We start from the raw sequence: 15216 nt of genomic DNA on the forward strand, positions 1-15216 counted from the left end.
TATAGGAAGCTTTTCCCGAACCCAGCATAATATAAACCCTATTTAATTCCTTATATTAAATAGGGGAATTTGTCGGCCAATATATTGGTTCCGCAGATCAACCGGATGTCATGACTTTCTCTAGTTTATTTGATCGAGCCTCACCCTTCAATTCTTGTATTCATCCTTTGGGATAGATACAGAATTTGAGGTAAAGTGCTCTTCCATTTAAACTATGAAAATTATGGGGTCAGTTTGACTTCATCTTTTTCAAAACTAAATTTTTTTAACGTCCTTCCGAAGCGGGCAACGGAATTTCAATTCCGATGGCCGACAGCTTCTTACGGGCAAACTCCACACCAAAAATAGTGCCGACAGAACTGATAGGCAAATAATCCAAACTTAAGCTCGGAAAAATTTGATGACTGTATCAAGGCAACATATTTCTCATTGATACAAAGAGGGGTATTTAAACTCAATAAGGAAAGACATAAAAACATAATCAAAGAAATAAAAATAGAATAAATATAAAAAAAAATACATAATATAGAATAAGGGAAATTAATAAATAATAATGGCTATGAAACCTAATAAATCTAATACTCCCCTTCAAGTTGAAGCATAGATGTCAATCATGTTCAAATTGGATTTGAAGTCATCGAATAAAGGACGAGGAAGATAAAGGACGAGGAAGATTTTTTGTGAGGATTTTTGCTAGCTAACCACTGAAGGGCACAAAAGAAACATAAATCTCCCCGGACTCAATCTTTTCCTTAATGAAATGTTTGTCAATCTCCACATGTTTTGTAGATCGTATTAGACTGAATTGGTGGAGGATGCCCTTACTCACAAAGACTAGGATGATCCAAACGATAGTGCAACAACATAACTAGACATTAAATGACTTGAGATAAACTACAAATCTTGAAGGGTGTGTCCTCACTCTCTGTGCTCTTCTTAATAAAGTTCAGCTACCCACTTAGCAACTCTAATCATCCTCCCTGAACGATGATCCTTAAAAACACAACCATCATAAGAGAAATTAGCAATGCAATTAATATCATTCGTCAATTTGCTGACAGATAATAAGTTACCTTACAACAGAGGAACACGTAAAATAGACCCCAAAGTTAGACCAATTGTTAGTACAACCGACCATTTACTAACAATCGAACTACAAGAGGCATCAACAACATGGATAATAAGTTGAGAAAACTTGCGAGCATTTAGTCATGTGATCCATGACACCTGAATCAACAATTCATAGATCAGGGGAGGAAAAAACCGTCAGAGCCATAGAAAGAGTACCTGTCGGACGTGGGAGGTAGATACAATCGCTGAGAATTGATTGGCTCCAAGTAGCTTGATCAATTGTTCCATCTAGTTTTTCAGAGATTCAGAGGATTATGAGATGTTCCGGGTAGGACTTGGTTTAGCCATGATAGATTCAGACATTGCGGTGAGACCCTTGGTAGCAGAGGATTTGGATGAAAATTTGTTTATTGATTTAACGTGAAGCTTCCAACACTTGTCCCGAGTGTGGTTGGGTTTGTGACAATAACCATAAGTGGGGTGACCGACCCGAGGGGGCAATGGAAGAGGGCTGAGCACGATTCGAGATCAAGGTGGACAATTCGGCTGAAGGAGTTGAAGTGTCAAGCATGATAAGTCTCCGACTCTCTTCCTTGTGAATCTCAGTGAAGACAGCACGAGCGGAGGGAAGAGGGTCCCAACCAAGAATATAACCCCGACATTCGTTGAGGTCCTTGTTAAGGCTGGCTAGGAATTGTAACAAGCGATCCTTTTCTATAAATTTCTGGAAGAGAGAAAGGACGGTCGGAGAATCCCATGTATAGTTGTAGTACAAGTCGCACTCTATCCATAGTGCAACAAGGTCATTAGTATTGAGTCACGACCCTTGAACCCTGTTTTGTCTCCCGAATTTGTTAGACACCTCATAGAGTTAGCCAAAGTTCCTACATCTGAGTAGGTATCGCGGACAACCGTCTAGCTGAAGAGAGAAACATGTATGAAAAACCAATTGACGTTTCGATGGAGTTTGTCAACCATGACATGACCATGGAGTTCTCTGCTTCCCAAGCTCCATAAGTCAGGTCAGTCTTTGGAAGCTCATGAACCATACCTGTGAGGTAACCAAACTTCTCACGTCCTTTGATGAACAACACCGCTTGTGAACATTGAAGAAAGTTTCTGTCGTTCAGTTTATGGGTTGTGATTATGAAATTCATGTTGGTTTCCAATTCTCCGGTCTGCAAGGGAGTGGAAATTGGAGTTGATCCTCCGGTAGAATTAAGAACACCTTTTGAAAGTGGTTCAGAGTAGGAGGAATCCGCCATAATTCCGATTGAGCCTGAGGAGATATTGAGATTTTAATCCATTGATGAACTAGTAGGGTTACAACAAAAGAAAACTGCAGGTAGAAGGAAGGTCGGCTGTTTGTTGGAGCCTGTGGCAGCTAGGATCAAGGCAGGAATGGTACACGATAAGCAGGGATTCGCATACAAATGAATTTTAAAAAACTGTAGAAAGAAAACGACATGAAGAAAACTACAGGTCTGTGGAAAACTAAAGCCTGGAAAAATGGTAGGAAGAATTCTGCAAATTTGAAAAATGTAGATTAAAAACTGTAGATCTGTGGAAATCAACTGGAAGAAGACATGTAGGTGGCCGGCGGCTAAGATGGAACCTGACCCTAATACTATGTTGAATTGGTGATCAAGGCAACATATTTATCATTGATACAAAGAGGGGTATTTAAACCAAATTGCAATGGACTCAAATAAGGAAAGAAATAAAACAAAACAATCAAAGAAATAAAAACAAAATAAAGATAAAAAGGAAACAACATAATGCAGAAATAGGGGAGTTAATAAATTATAATGGCTATGAAACCTAATAAATCTAATAATGACCTGAAACTAAGGCACCTCAACTGTGCTATGTGGTAAACCCTCCATAGTACCATGCAACAGGAAAACATCATTAACACAGAAAATTTCTAAGACTATAATTAAATAACTTATCTGGATCAGGTATTGGCAATCATAAAGTAATTGATAGTCATGTTGAGTTTTGAAAACAAGACAATCTTAGGATGATGTATGAAAACACTAGAAAAGATGGAATAAGAAACAATTATCATAGAGATAGCATGCAGGCAGCATAAAAAGAGATGATATGTATTATTTGAAAATGACAAGTACAAATGAACCTATTAAACAATAAAAAAAAATTAAAAGAAACAAAAACAAGCGATAAGTTACCTGACATTAACAACATTCACAAGGTAAAGATGAGTATTGTGTTGAAGTAATGCAAAACTTTCATCAGCAAGCCCCACATATATGCAATTTTTTACAATGTCATGGAGACCTGCAGCAATATAACAAATCAGTTAAACACAGTGCATTCTTCCCTTAATTTCCATCAAAAGAAAGCTATAATAGATATTACAGTAGGCACCCTACCCACCAGGATGAACTTTAGAATCAATTTCTCGAACAAGCTCCTGGACGCTGGTTAAATCTAAAGCTTCTTTAGGGTTCCTTCTCAGTCGTATAGCATTCCTGTATTATGTGATTAAAATTGAACCACCAGTCTCATAAAGGACTTAGCATCCATAACAGCAGTTTCAATCAATAACAAAGCTAGTACAAAAAAAAAAAAAACATGCAAATATCAGACATTAAAACTACTTATTGCCCCTTACAAGCATCTAGAAGCATTCTTGAAAAAAAATTAGCCACAAAAAATCCAGTTCAGCCTTTTGAGATTGGTTTATCACTCATCATATTGGCATATTGAATTCCCAATTTCATTGCTGTCACATTGTCCCTTGCATGCATCTAGAAGCATTCTTAAAAAAAAAAAAAAAAGCTACAAAAGGTCCAGTTCAGATTTTTAAGATTAACTTCACTCATTATATAAATATATTGAATTCAAAATGTAATCTGGTGTCACATAATATTCAGAAGCACAGAAAAACTTTCAGCTGATGTACTAAAACCAATTACGCACAATTATAATTATGATTCCTTACAGTTTTGCTGATTAAGTTTATTCAACCATGGCAGGTTCTGTTGGGCTGCTTATCATTAAATTCCAGCCTCTCGACATAAAGTTTTTCAATATCAGCATAATACAGTTCAAATTTGCATGTATTTCTCTCAACAACTTAGTGCTTGCATGATTTGAATTCACCTTCTCAATAAACTTCCACAAAATGAATATATTAAAGCATTTATTTTGTGCTACACGAGGCACTAGCTAGTAAAGCAGAATTTGCACTTAATTGAGCTTAAGAAGAGGATCAACCATCCAATAAAGGCAACAAAAGGCGGGAGAAGACCCTTCAAGATTTACACATAAAACCTGCTAGATTGAACTTCTTCCGTTTGGGCCTTGAATTTCTTCAGCCATAAAATGCTTAATTTAATGTATACCCGTCTTGAGTCTACAGCACAAGTTATGAATGATACTGAAAACTAATCATTCTGAGCTAATGATGCACACCATCAAATGACTTAAATGATCCATGTTTGATAGGACAACATTGGCCTTCTAGTTTTTAAAAGAATCAGAATTAAATCAATTAAATAGGATTCATTTAAAGTTAAAAACTACCCAAACCTGAACATAAACTCAAAACAAAACTGAAATAAAAAAACCCCTTGAAACAGCAGGGATGAAAAATCTCACAAGCAAGCTCTAGAACCTCAGGTTATATACAACGACATTGCAAAATATTACATAAATTGAAACTCTGAAAGAATCTAGATGACAAAAAACTTGAAACTTAACATAATAAGTTCAAAGCCAAAGCACTTTAAAATAAAAATATCTATTTAATTTATTTAAGCATCTGGATTGTTAGACAACAAAGAGGACCTTCAAATTCTATGTCACTAGATGACAAGTTAAAACACCCAAAAAAATTAATGATTGTAATGCACAGTACAATCACCAGCTTATTTTTTATATTTTGATGCCTAAATGCCTCTTGGGAATGTAGCTGAATGCTAAAAGTAACATCATACATGCATTTTGATATATGTGCATCATTAACAAGGTAACAAGCAACTTGGATTAATAAGCTACGTGAAGTGGTAACCAACCTAAAAATTAAGGTACTGAAAGTACAAAAAAACTCCTTAAAACTAGCTGTATATTCAAATAAACAAGTTGCATAATGGCTGGATGTTGCATTTGTAAGCAAAAAATAAATTTGGAATGCCAAGTCAAAGAAAAGACATCAAGCTAACTATTTTACCACAAGACAAGCTAAGCTCGTTAAAAATAAGAAAATAGCTTTGACAACATGAAAAAAAAAACTGATTCATGCAATCAATCTTTACCTCACTGAAGCAAGGTCAGAATTTTTTTCATTTTGTGAGCCAGGCTTATCTTGCAAGTAGGCATGCATCCTACCAGAAGGATCACGCCAATCTGTTCTAACCATCTTATTAACTGGAACTTTTTGAGATTTCGCCACTGCAAATTTGACAAACAATACAGAGGTAAAGTACAAGAACATCATCAACAGAGTTTTAACCAGCAATGAAAAGGAAGTGTAAACAACCATGCATACCACTAGAGAAATTCTCCTGGGTGTCTTTTTTCACAACCATATGAGTCATTGCAGTGGAAGTTAACGTCTGTGTGAGCAACAGATGGATTTATTAGACATGGAGAACTTATCGTAAGAGAAGCAACAAAGGAATAACTTTCCATTTAACACCAAAAATAGATCTAGGAAGGAATCGAAAGGAAAAAAAGAAAAAAATCCTTGATCCACTTGGAAAGTTGCAGTGAACGCCTGATAAAGCTGCTGCTAGTGCTGGTAATGAAGATGATACCGTGTTGAACTCATTGTTGTATTAACAGAGGACTTCAGTAAAAAAGATAATGTATGTACTACCAATTAATATTTTTCACGTTTTCCACTTTTTTAAAGCACTTCATAACAGTTGAACTTTAAAAGCTTATACGAAAGTGCATCTTATTGCAACTTCACAGCAAAAAAACCTTTTAAGTTGCACTAATTATCACATTTACTCAGGAAACATAAACACATGAAAGTAAGAATTCATTCAGTTATAAGCTTCACAGTGGATGATTAAGGCGGGTAATAAAATCTCAGTTGCATGACTCACACATCCAAACTATACAATAATGTTGCATTCAAGATTGAGATCACAAAAGATTTTCAAATTAAAATGCTATGTCTGCTGACCTCATTTTTAGTGAGGTCTTAGTCTCCTACTCTTAGAACCTAGAATCTATCTTTAGGAGTTCTTATTAACCATCCTAGCGGACTAGCAATAGAGCCCACCTCCCGTAAAACTTCAAGCCACTTCTTGACTCATTTTTGTGAAGAACTCGCATGAGTGGTTCCAAGCACTCAACTTCTAGTTGCAAGGGCTAAGGACCAACATGTAGAGGGCCCGAAAATGAGTTTCTATAGGATCAAACAGCCTTAGGTGAACCCTTTGTTCACGAACGTCGCAATTCATACACTCACTGCACCACACACGACTTTGACTTGAATCGACTCGTCTGTCGGCAAACTCGTCCGGACGACCCCGGATGACGAAACGGACCGCGCTAACGCGTCCGGAACGTCAACTTTAGCTAGAAAGGACACCCGCATTGTTATGGTTTCGCGCGCGAGCGACTAACATTGATATCGATGCACGTTGATTTTTTTTTTTTTTAATTTGCGGGGCGCGGGCCCGGGGAGGGTAGATCTTTTAGTGGAAAAAGATGCGGGCCCGAACTCAACCCAAGTTCAACTCAGGTTCGATTTGGGCTGGACTCGGGCTGAACAAGGATTAAACAATTTTTGAATTTTAAATTTTTGAATTTCAAATATGACATTTAATCTCTATCTTAATAGAGAGTTAGGATTTTCCAATTGAGGGGTTGCGTGAATGGAAACAAATTAATTCCTCGCCAAAGCTTTCACATAACGGCTCCCTCTCGGATCTTCGGAATCTTCGGTTGGATATAGTAATTGGCCTTCAGAGAGGATTCCTAAAGAGATCATCCTCCCCTGCTCTGCTCTGTTCGATCTCGTCTCCCGCACCGAAGCCTCGTCTTCCCGTCTTCTCGAGCTCGCCTCCCTCCTCTTACTCGACCGAAGGCCCCCGATCGCCTCGCCTCTCTGCAGTGAAGCCAAGCTCGCCTCGCCTTGCCTCTCTGCAGTGCAGCCGAGCTAGCCTCGCCTCGCCTCTCCGCATCAAAGTTCTGCTCGCCCCCTCACGCAGAAGAAATCCGCTCGCCCGACCGGATGGCCCCGCTCGCCTCCTCCCTGCGACGAAGGAGCCCACTCTCCCGCACTCGCCTACTCGATCCCGCCTCCCTTCTCTTCGCGCAAAAGAAACTCCGCTCACCTGCTTCGATCTTCTCTGCACCGAGACTTTTGACTCCTTTCTCTGTCACCTGCTTCGACTCGCTCGACTTCGCCTCTTCACCTCGGCACAGAGATCTTTGCTCGGCTCCTCCCTCACGCACCGAAGCATCATCCTTCGGTTCGACCCCGTCTCTGCACCGAAAGCATTTGTCTCTTCTTCCTCTCGCCCGACTCCTTTCTTTACATTGAAGCACTCACCTGCTCGCCTCTCCTCTGTGCTGAAATACCGAAGCTTGGCTCCCCCTTCTCCAATTTAAGTTGCAACGCTCCCAACTGCTGAAGAGATAAACAGAGGCTTCCAGCGCAGGTAAAAACTCAAAATTCACCCAATTAATTTTTTTTAAAGGATCTGATTGCGAGAAAAGAATCAATCTCTTACCCTTATAAGGTTATCTATATATGATTATTGAAGAGGGGCATGAAACATGAAACATTTCATTTTCAGAAATTATTTTGTTAGCGCCAAGCTTTAATTTTTTTTTTACTAATTAAGTTAACTCATTAACGACACTGCGAATGTTAATTGCTCTACCTTGTGTCATTTGTGGGATGGTTTACTCGGATTTATACAACTGTCTTCTTGCATGGATTCTTGTTTCCTGTTGCTTTCAACATGTTGACATTCATACCTCTAGGAATATGGTTAAAGAGAATTATGCCTCAACACCTTAAATTATTTGTTATTATTTTTCCAAAACTAACTGTGTCTTGCATTGGACGAAGCCTAGTTCAATTTGATTATGTCATAGTGTCTAGATAATGCCTAGTTATGAACTGCTCTGTTTAGGCAAATGTTCTTTTTACAATTGTGTCGTTGGGGGTACAGATATTTATTCTCATGCTTCATAGCTTCTATCATTTCAATTTTGATCAATTTATTGGTTAAGATGATTCAATAATTGTGAACATGCTATTTTGGATGAATTCATACTTCAACTCTTCTTTGGCAACTGGAAGTGAGCATGAATGCATTTAACCCGTGATAGTAAAGGTGATGTGAAGAGTCTTCTTTGATGTGGTTGACATTACTGGTTTCCATTATCAATTTGCTAGAGTTAGCATATTTATCCTCTTCAGTTCTTACATGCCACAAGATTCTGATGCATTTACTTGCTTAACACAAGGATTCCACTTGCATACATATACAACGTCCAGTTCTTATGAGTTTATATGCCCTAAATTTGGAACTTAAATACTTGCATGTGTGACAAAGGAATTCTTCCGCTGCATACTATACATTGTTTGTGGATGGTACATTGTTTGTGGATGGGTTTAAACATAATTTCTTAAGGGCTGGTCTACCTACTGTTTCGGGGGTATTAAACCCATCATTTAGGGGTTGCCCTTGCTCGATTCTTTCACCGTTTTTTGGGAGTCATTTCGGGTGCTGATTTTGGACTGATTTCTTGACCGATTGCCCATTGTTCGGAGCTTTTTGAAAGTGTCATTGTGGGTTGTACTTTTTTTGGTTCCGTGTCGTGGCTTTTGGGCTGCACTTTGTTAATTTATGTGGTGACTTTTTGAGCTTTATTTTATTTTTTTAGTCTGAATTGTGGAACATTCGAACCGATCAAAACACTATTTTGGAACAGATTTAAGCACTCTTCTTGAGAGTCTATTTAATTACAGTTGCTGAAAGACTCTGAAAGACTTTTAACGCTTAGACTTTTAATGCTTTTAGGTTGATTCACTTGTTATTTCCCCATTTGATTTGTTAGTTTTGGAAGTGGGTTAACCTTTTCTTTTCGTTTGTTTTGTTGCTTTTGTTAAATAGTCAAGTCAAAAAATGGAAATTTCTGATTTAATTATTTGGAAAACACTTATTTGAGGGTGAAATGCCTTAAATCACTTTAAGCGCAAGTTAAAACGTAGACTTCTAGATTTTAGGAGCACACCCTAGGTGAGAGTCCATCCACCTAATCTTCAGCATAGTTTTCCTAGATTTTAGGAGCACACCCTAGGTGAGAGTAATTTAGGGTAGAATGCCTAAATCACTTTAAGCACATGTTAAAGTATAGGCTTCTAGATTTTGTGTGAGAGCCCATCCACCTAATCCATCCACCTAATTCTCAGTATAGACTTTCTAGAGCTTAAGTGCACACCCTAGGTGAGAGCTCATCCACCTAATCCTCAGTGTAGGTTTCCTAGACTTTAGGAGCACAGTCTAGGTGAGAGCTCATCTACCTAATCTCTGCAGTGTAACCTCTTAAGGTTTTAGGAGCATACGCTAGGTAAGAGTCTATTCACATAATCCTCGAATGCACAGTGAAACTAGACACTTGACCCTAATTCACAAACTGACTAAGACATTAGACATGATGCACCAAGACGTGACCCATGCTTCCTTAATTAAATCAACAGTGAAATTCCCTCAATGACTTAACCTACAAAAAAACCTAGTGCACCGGGATTTGAGCTTAGATATTACACTCAAATTCTCCTGACAATTGGGGAAATTTGTTAATGCCACATATGGATCATCGGACTAGGATAAGTCTAGGGTCTAAGTGGCAAGAGCAATGACGACATTGTCTATGTGTGCTTAAATGAAGGATACAAAGTGAGATTATTAGAATAGTATCTCCTACCTCAAGGATCTTCTATAAGAGAGAGAAAAGGATCGATGATGCTATTTGCCGACTCTTGGTGGGATCGTTGCCCCCGACACTCTTAGGTTGTCAGTAGTTCTAACACGATTAGAGTGACCAGCCTGTGGACTATACGACTTTACAAAATATTTACGAAAATAAAACAAAATCCCTTTTGCATGTTTAAAAAAACTGCATAAAAAAGACTTAAACAACCGCTTTTGCATAAAAATCAAATAATTTTTCTATGAAAATTTATAAAAGTTCATGGTTAGTCATTTGGATTGAGGTTAAGAACTACCTCCTGTAGATTGTCGAGTTGACAACTCTTACTCAAGATCGGGAAGCACACATCCCAGCTCTGAGCCCCCACTTTTACCAATATCTTATACTCAGTCCTGATCTTTCATATGTGGCTAAGAGTTTCTTTTATCGGGATTTTTTTTACAACTCATTTTTCTGACTTTTGCGTTGGGTTTTCTCGCCTTGTTTAATTTTCTTACAAGTTTATTTAAATCTACTGCAAATCATACTATGCTCGCAACATTAATAACGCAACAATAGCAGATGCCCAGGTACGCTTTTACAGTTTATTTACAGCATTTTACGTTACTGTATTTTACCTTTCAAGTACTTTTTATTTACCTGTAATTTGACTACTCTGCATGCAAAACTAAAATTGAAACAAAACAAAACCAAAGATTGACACCAAAACTGAGAAGTACAAATCACTAATCTCAAACACTTAAACCCTGGAGTCATTGCTACAACAGGAGCTTGGAGCCAACTTTGTGGGCAACACGACGAGGAATTCAAATCGAGCAGCAAGAGGATCTTCTTCAGCATTATCCCTTCCTAGTATAATAACCCATAGAACTTCGAGGTAGCTCGCCTAGCACGTCGTAAATCCTCACACTCCCTTTTTAGGCTCCTGTACAACCATGTTGTGCAGCGTAAGTCCTAACCCGCCTTAGGTTCCGAGATTGTCGTGTGACACGATGTAAACCCTCATATCTCTGCGGGTTATTTGCATAATCAGTTATTATGCAAGTGTAAGTCCCAAATAATAAAACTGGCAGGATCAAATAATTAATTAACATCATCTCCAAAAAAATGTAGGCACACCGTAGGATAGTCTGAGATGTCACTGAGGTTTCTCCTCAGGATCTATGACATCCCTTACCTTCTCCTTTCTTTGAACTCCTGAAAATAAGTGTTCCGCATTTAGTCATTCCCACTTGATTTTCCTCATCCTGCCTTGAAGACCTGAACCTTGAATTCTTGAAGACTAGAACCATTGATCATTATCGAGAGTTTTCTCAAGTGACTCCCGTCAGTTGGGATGTAATTAACTATAGGGGCTTGCCTCTATAGGGAACTTGAAACCCAGATAAAATAAACTCTATTTAATATTTGCATTAAATAGGGGAACTTGTCGGTCATATATAAAATGTTCGCAGACCAAACGGATGTCACAAATCTCTTAGTTTGCAGGATTGGGTCTATCGCCGAGGTCTACACTTATCTTTCGGGAGGTTGTAGTATTCGCGGTATCGGACACGATTATGCAAACTATTGGACTAATGAGATCCATTTGGTCTCATTTTTCAAAAATTAAAACATACTACTTTCAAAACTCAAACTATATATATCTTTTATACTTAAATTAAATCTCAAAAAATTATTTTCATATATCCATATTTTCAATTCTATCGAAAAAGTTGACCGACAATGTCTAGTTAAGGAAAGTGGTTGCTGATGCAGCAGTGCATTTCTTGAGCCATAAACATGAGCAAACAGGTTAAAATCATTATGCAAGAAAATCACCAATCAAGTCAATAGTGAAAGAAGTGTCACGTTTAAATTTACTATATTAATGTAAATAATTGAAAGAAATTATGCCTCCATTATATGAATCCATGAAACTAACCAAATGATCCGTGAGACCAAGGCTTCCCCATACATTAACAGATTTCACATAGCCAATATAATCATTTACCAAACAACTTGAAACAAACAAGATGACTGACAGGTGAATATAATCAACAACAACATCTTTAGCTTTATCTAGCATTACACTTAATAACTGTGAAAATCATCAAAGCCCAACAACAATTACATTGTGCCAAAATTTGGCTCACCAAGTTATAATCTAGGGCCACATTAATAAGTGTTATCATAGAGTTTTTTAGATTGGAAAATTAGTAATTTTAACATCAGACCTCTATTATGTTAATAATTTATATTAATCGAGAATATCCCAACTATAGGTATTTTTCTTTTCTATCATTTGTATTTTATTAATATAGGAGCATTAATTTTATTGAAAAATCAATAAAGTTCTTTTACCTCTACCATGGAATCAGAACAGAGGTAATTACCCTAGCCGCTATCCACACCTTTGCACACCCATCATTCATTCGTACCCTGGGCTCACATACCCGATGTACTCCCCTCATAAGTCACTTGCTTCCAACACAGCCATTACAAAACCGTGATATGAATCGGAGCCAAAATCAGCAAACAAATTCCAAGAAATATGTGAGAAAACACAAATTATGGTTAATTTAATCAATCCTCAAGCAAACAAACAAGATACAATGGTGATCAACAATTCGAGAGGTAGATTAACTCTCCACAAATACAAAAGTCCTAGAAGCTGCTAGGAACAAAAAGACAGAAAAAAACAATAGGAATCAAAACATAAAAGCAAAACCTAGGTGAAAGGTGATTAATCCTAACAAAACATCCCAAAATACCTTTCCCTCCAATTCCTCTCCACACATATGTGATTAGGGGCTTATCAGGCCCTACTCGGAGCTAGAATCATCCCAGGTGGAACAAGGCTGAGCCAACCAACTTGGTTGGATCGGGCCAGTCTAGGCCAATCCATGAGGGATCAGCGTAACATGGCGTTAGAGTCCTTGCAGTCAGGGTTGTCGAGGTACTTCTATGGAATCCTCCCATGGTGTTACTTCTGTTGGTCCACTCCATGTGGTTCTTGTCTTCCACCATCTGGGCTAGCTTTATTGTCTCCCCCAATCTCAGCGGTCTAAACAGTCGGAGGGTTGCATGTAGATCGGGCTTTAAACCCTTCATAAAAATTTCCTCTAATACTACTTCAAAAATCTCCCTTAGTTGTCTCAACAATAACTCCAATCTCTCAATATACTCTATGACGGTCCCCTTCTGAGACATGGCAAAGAATTTCTCGTGTAGGCATCCTTCCCGAATAGTTCAAAAAGATTCCGACAAGCAATCCTTAAATTCCTCTCACAAGATGATCGAGTATCTAGACTCCCTCAACAAAAATAATGTTAGAGTTTTCCCCTCCAAACATAACCCTGCAGACATGAGCTTCTCCTCCTCCCTCAGCCCATTCACCACAAAATATAGTTGCATCCTGTACATCCAATGATGTGTCTTAATCCTCGAAGATCGACATATTTAACTTCCTAACCATAGCATCTCCAACCCAACTTGCTCTCCCTTCGGTGATTCCCCCATGTATTTAGGATGAAAATCCCTCCTTCAATCATAGTTATACCCCATCTGGGCTTCTCTCCTTTCTTCTTCGTACTCCTACATACCCCTTGCATAACCCATTTCCCTTATTTCGATCCAACCTTCTCCATCGAAAATCCTTAATCCACCCCCATCAGAACTCTAGAGAGAGGAGGTTCTTGATGGATACTTTCCTCCTCATGTTCCTCTCGTCTGACCTCTTTCCTTTTAGATTTGGTCAAGAATTCTTCGGTCAAACCTTAGTTAGGATTTTCAATTTGAACTATCGGAGGGGTTTTGAAATGCAACTCAATAAGCCCCCTCATCATCTCCTCCAAGCCCTCAAATCGGTTTTCAATTCAATTTTTCATGGAAGAAAACCTTTCTTCTATGGTTACGAACATTCTTTCAATCCCGAATTTAATTTTCCCTACTGCTCCTTCCAATCTCTCTTCCAAGGCATCCAGTTTCCTTGCCTCCATCTCTCCTGGACAATTTTAGAACTCCTTTGTGATGTGATACCATCCTTTGGCATCCCAACTGTCTCAAATCGTGACTATATCACAAGATTTGGCTAGGTTGTAAGTCACAGTCTTGTTATTCCTTCCTAGCTAGCGCAAATTGTGAACATATCACACGGTTCGGTACAGAAGGACGTTGTAATTGTGACAATATCGCAAGGTTTCCCAACTCATGATTCCATAGGTCTATATATGCTGCAATCTTATCATAGCTTCCATGATTGTTGGAATTGTGACTATTTCATGAATTTAGGTCACATCGTGATCGCGCCAGCTTCACAACTAGCCCGAATCACACATAGTTTATGGAAATCTGCAATCCTATCTTTGCTTCCCATAATTGAATGCTTTTATACTAATTTGATACGAATCAGAACCAAAATTAGCAAACATATTGTAAGAAATATGTGGGAAAACCCAAATTAGGGCTAATTGGATTAATCTCCAAGCAAACAAAAAGGATACACAATGGGTGATCTACAATTCAAGAGGTAGATCGACTCTTCACAAACCTTAGACACATCTAAGAACAAGAAGATAGATAACTGCAAGAATCAAAACATAAAAGCCCTACTAAAACATCCCCAAAACACATTCAAACTTTCCCCTCAATTCCTCTCACATATGTGCTTAGAGGCTTATCTGGCCCCACTCGGGGGTTGGAATCATCCTAATGGGGTTTTCACACCCCCTAGGCTGGACCGGTTGGCTTTGTCAAACTAACTGGTCTAACTGGGTCAGGTCGGTCTAGGCCAGTCCAGGATGGACCGACGTAACACACTATTCCATTCACACTATACTCACCCACTCCATTGCAACCCTCTCCACATCTTGACCTAATGATCACTTAGCATCCAATATCCAGCTTGTCGCATAAAGAGAGAGTTCAAAAATTACAAGACAAGAATAAAGAGGAATTACATCACATATTATAAAACTGTAGTCATCTCATAGTGCATTATTAAGTGACCCTGAACTAAGAATCATTCTTAATCAACCTTAACACATGTGTACTAGGAGGTGAAGTGATATCATACCAAAATTTATTAACTAGAGCTAACCACTACCAAGTTCAGAAATTCCACAAAAAATTGATTTTTTTTGCCTGAAGATTGATATTGAAGAGTTCCTCTTTTTGCATGTCATTTTCATGCCATAGGGTATAGTATTTCAACCTTCTATAAACATAGCA

General features: G+C 38.2%; 1 protein-coding gene across 2 annotated transcripts in view; it reads right to left on the bottom strand.

Moving 5' to 3' along the window:
- LOC110019977 (DNA mismatch repair protein MLH1) overlaps positions 1-15216 on the bottom strand; it is a 45988-nt gene that overhangs the window by 15856 nt on the left and 14916 nt on the right. For both annotated transcript variants that reach the window (XM_020717896.1, XM_020717897.1), the window contains exons 8-11: positions 5588-5654; positions 5355-5490; positions 3472-3566; positions 3264-3372 (exon numbers count right to left, since the gene is read on the bottom strand). In XM_020717896.1, coding sequence (XP_020573555.1) covers positions 3264-3372; positions 3472-3566; positions 5355-5490; positions 5588-5654 — 407 coding nt within the window. The remainder of the gene's footprint in view (positions 1-3263; positions 3373-3471; positions 3567-5354; positions 5491-5587; positions 5655-15216) is intronic.

This window comes from Phalaenopsis equestris, unplaced genomic scaffold, assembly GCF_001263595.1.
Source record: "Phalaenopsis equestris unplaced genomic scaffold, ASM126359v1 Scaffold000090, whole genome shotgun sequence".
In the NCBI taxonomy this organism is placed as follows: Eukaryota; Viridiplantae; Streptophyta; class Magnoliopsida; order Asparagales; family Orchidaceae; genus Phalaenopsis; species Phalaenopsis equestris.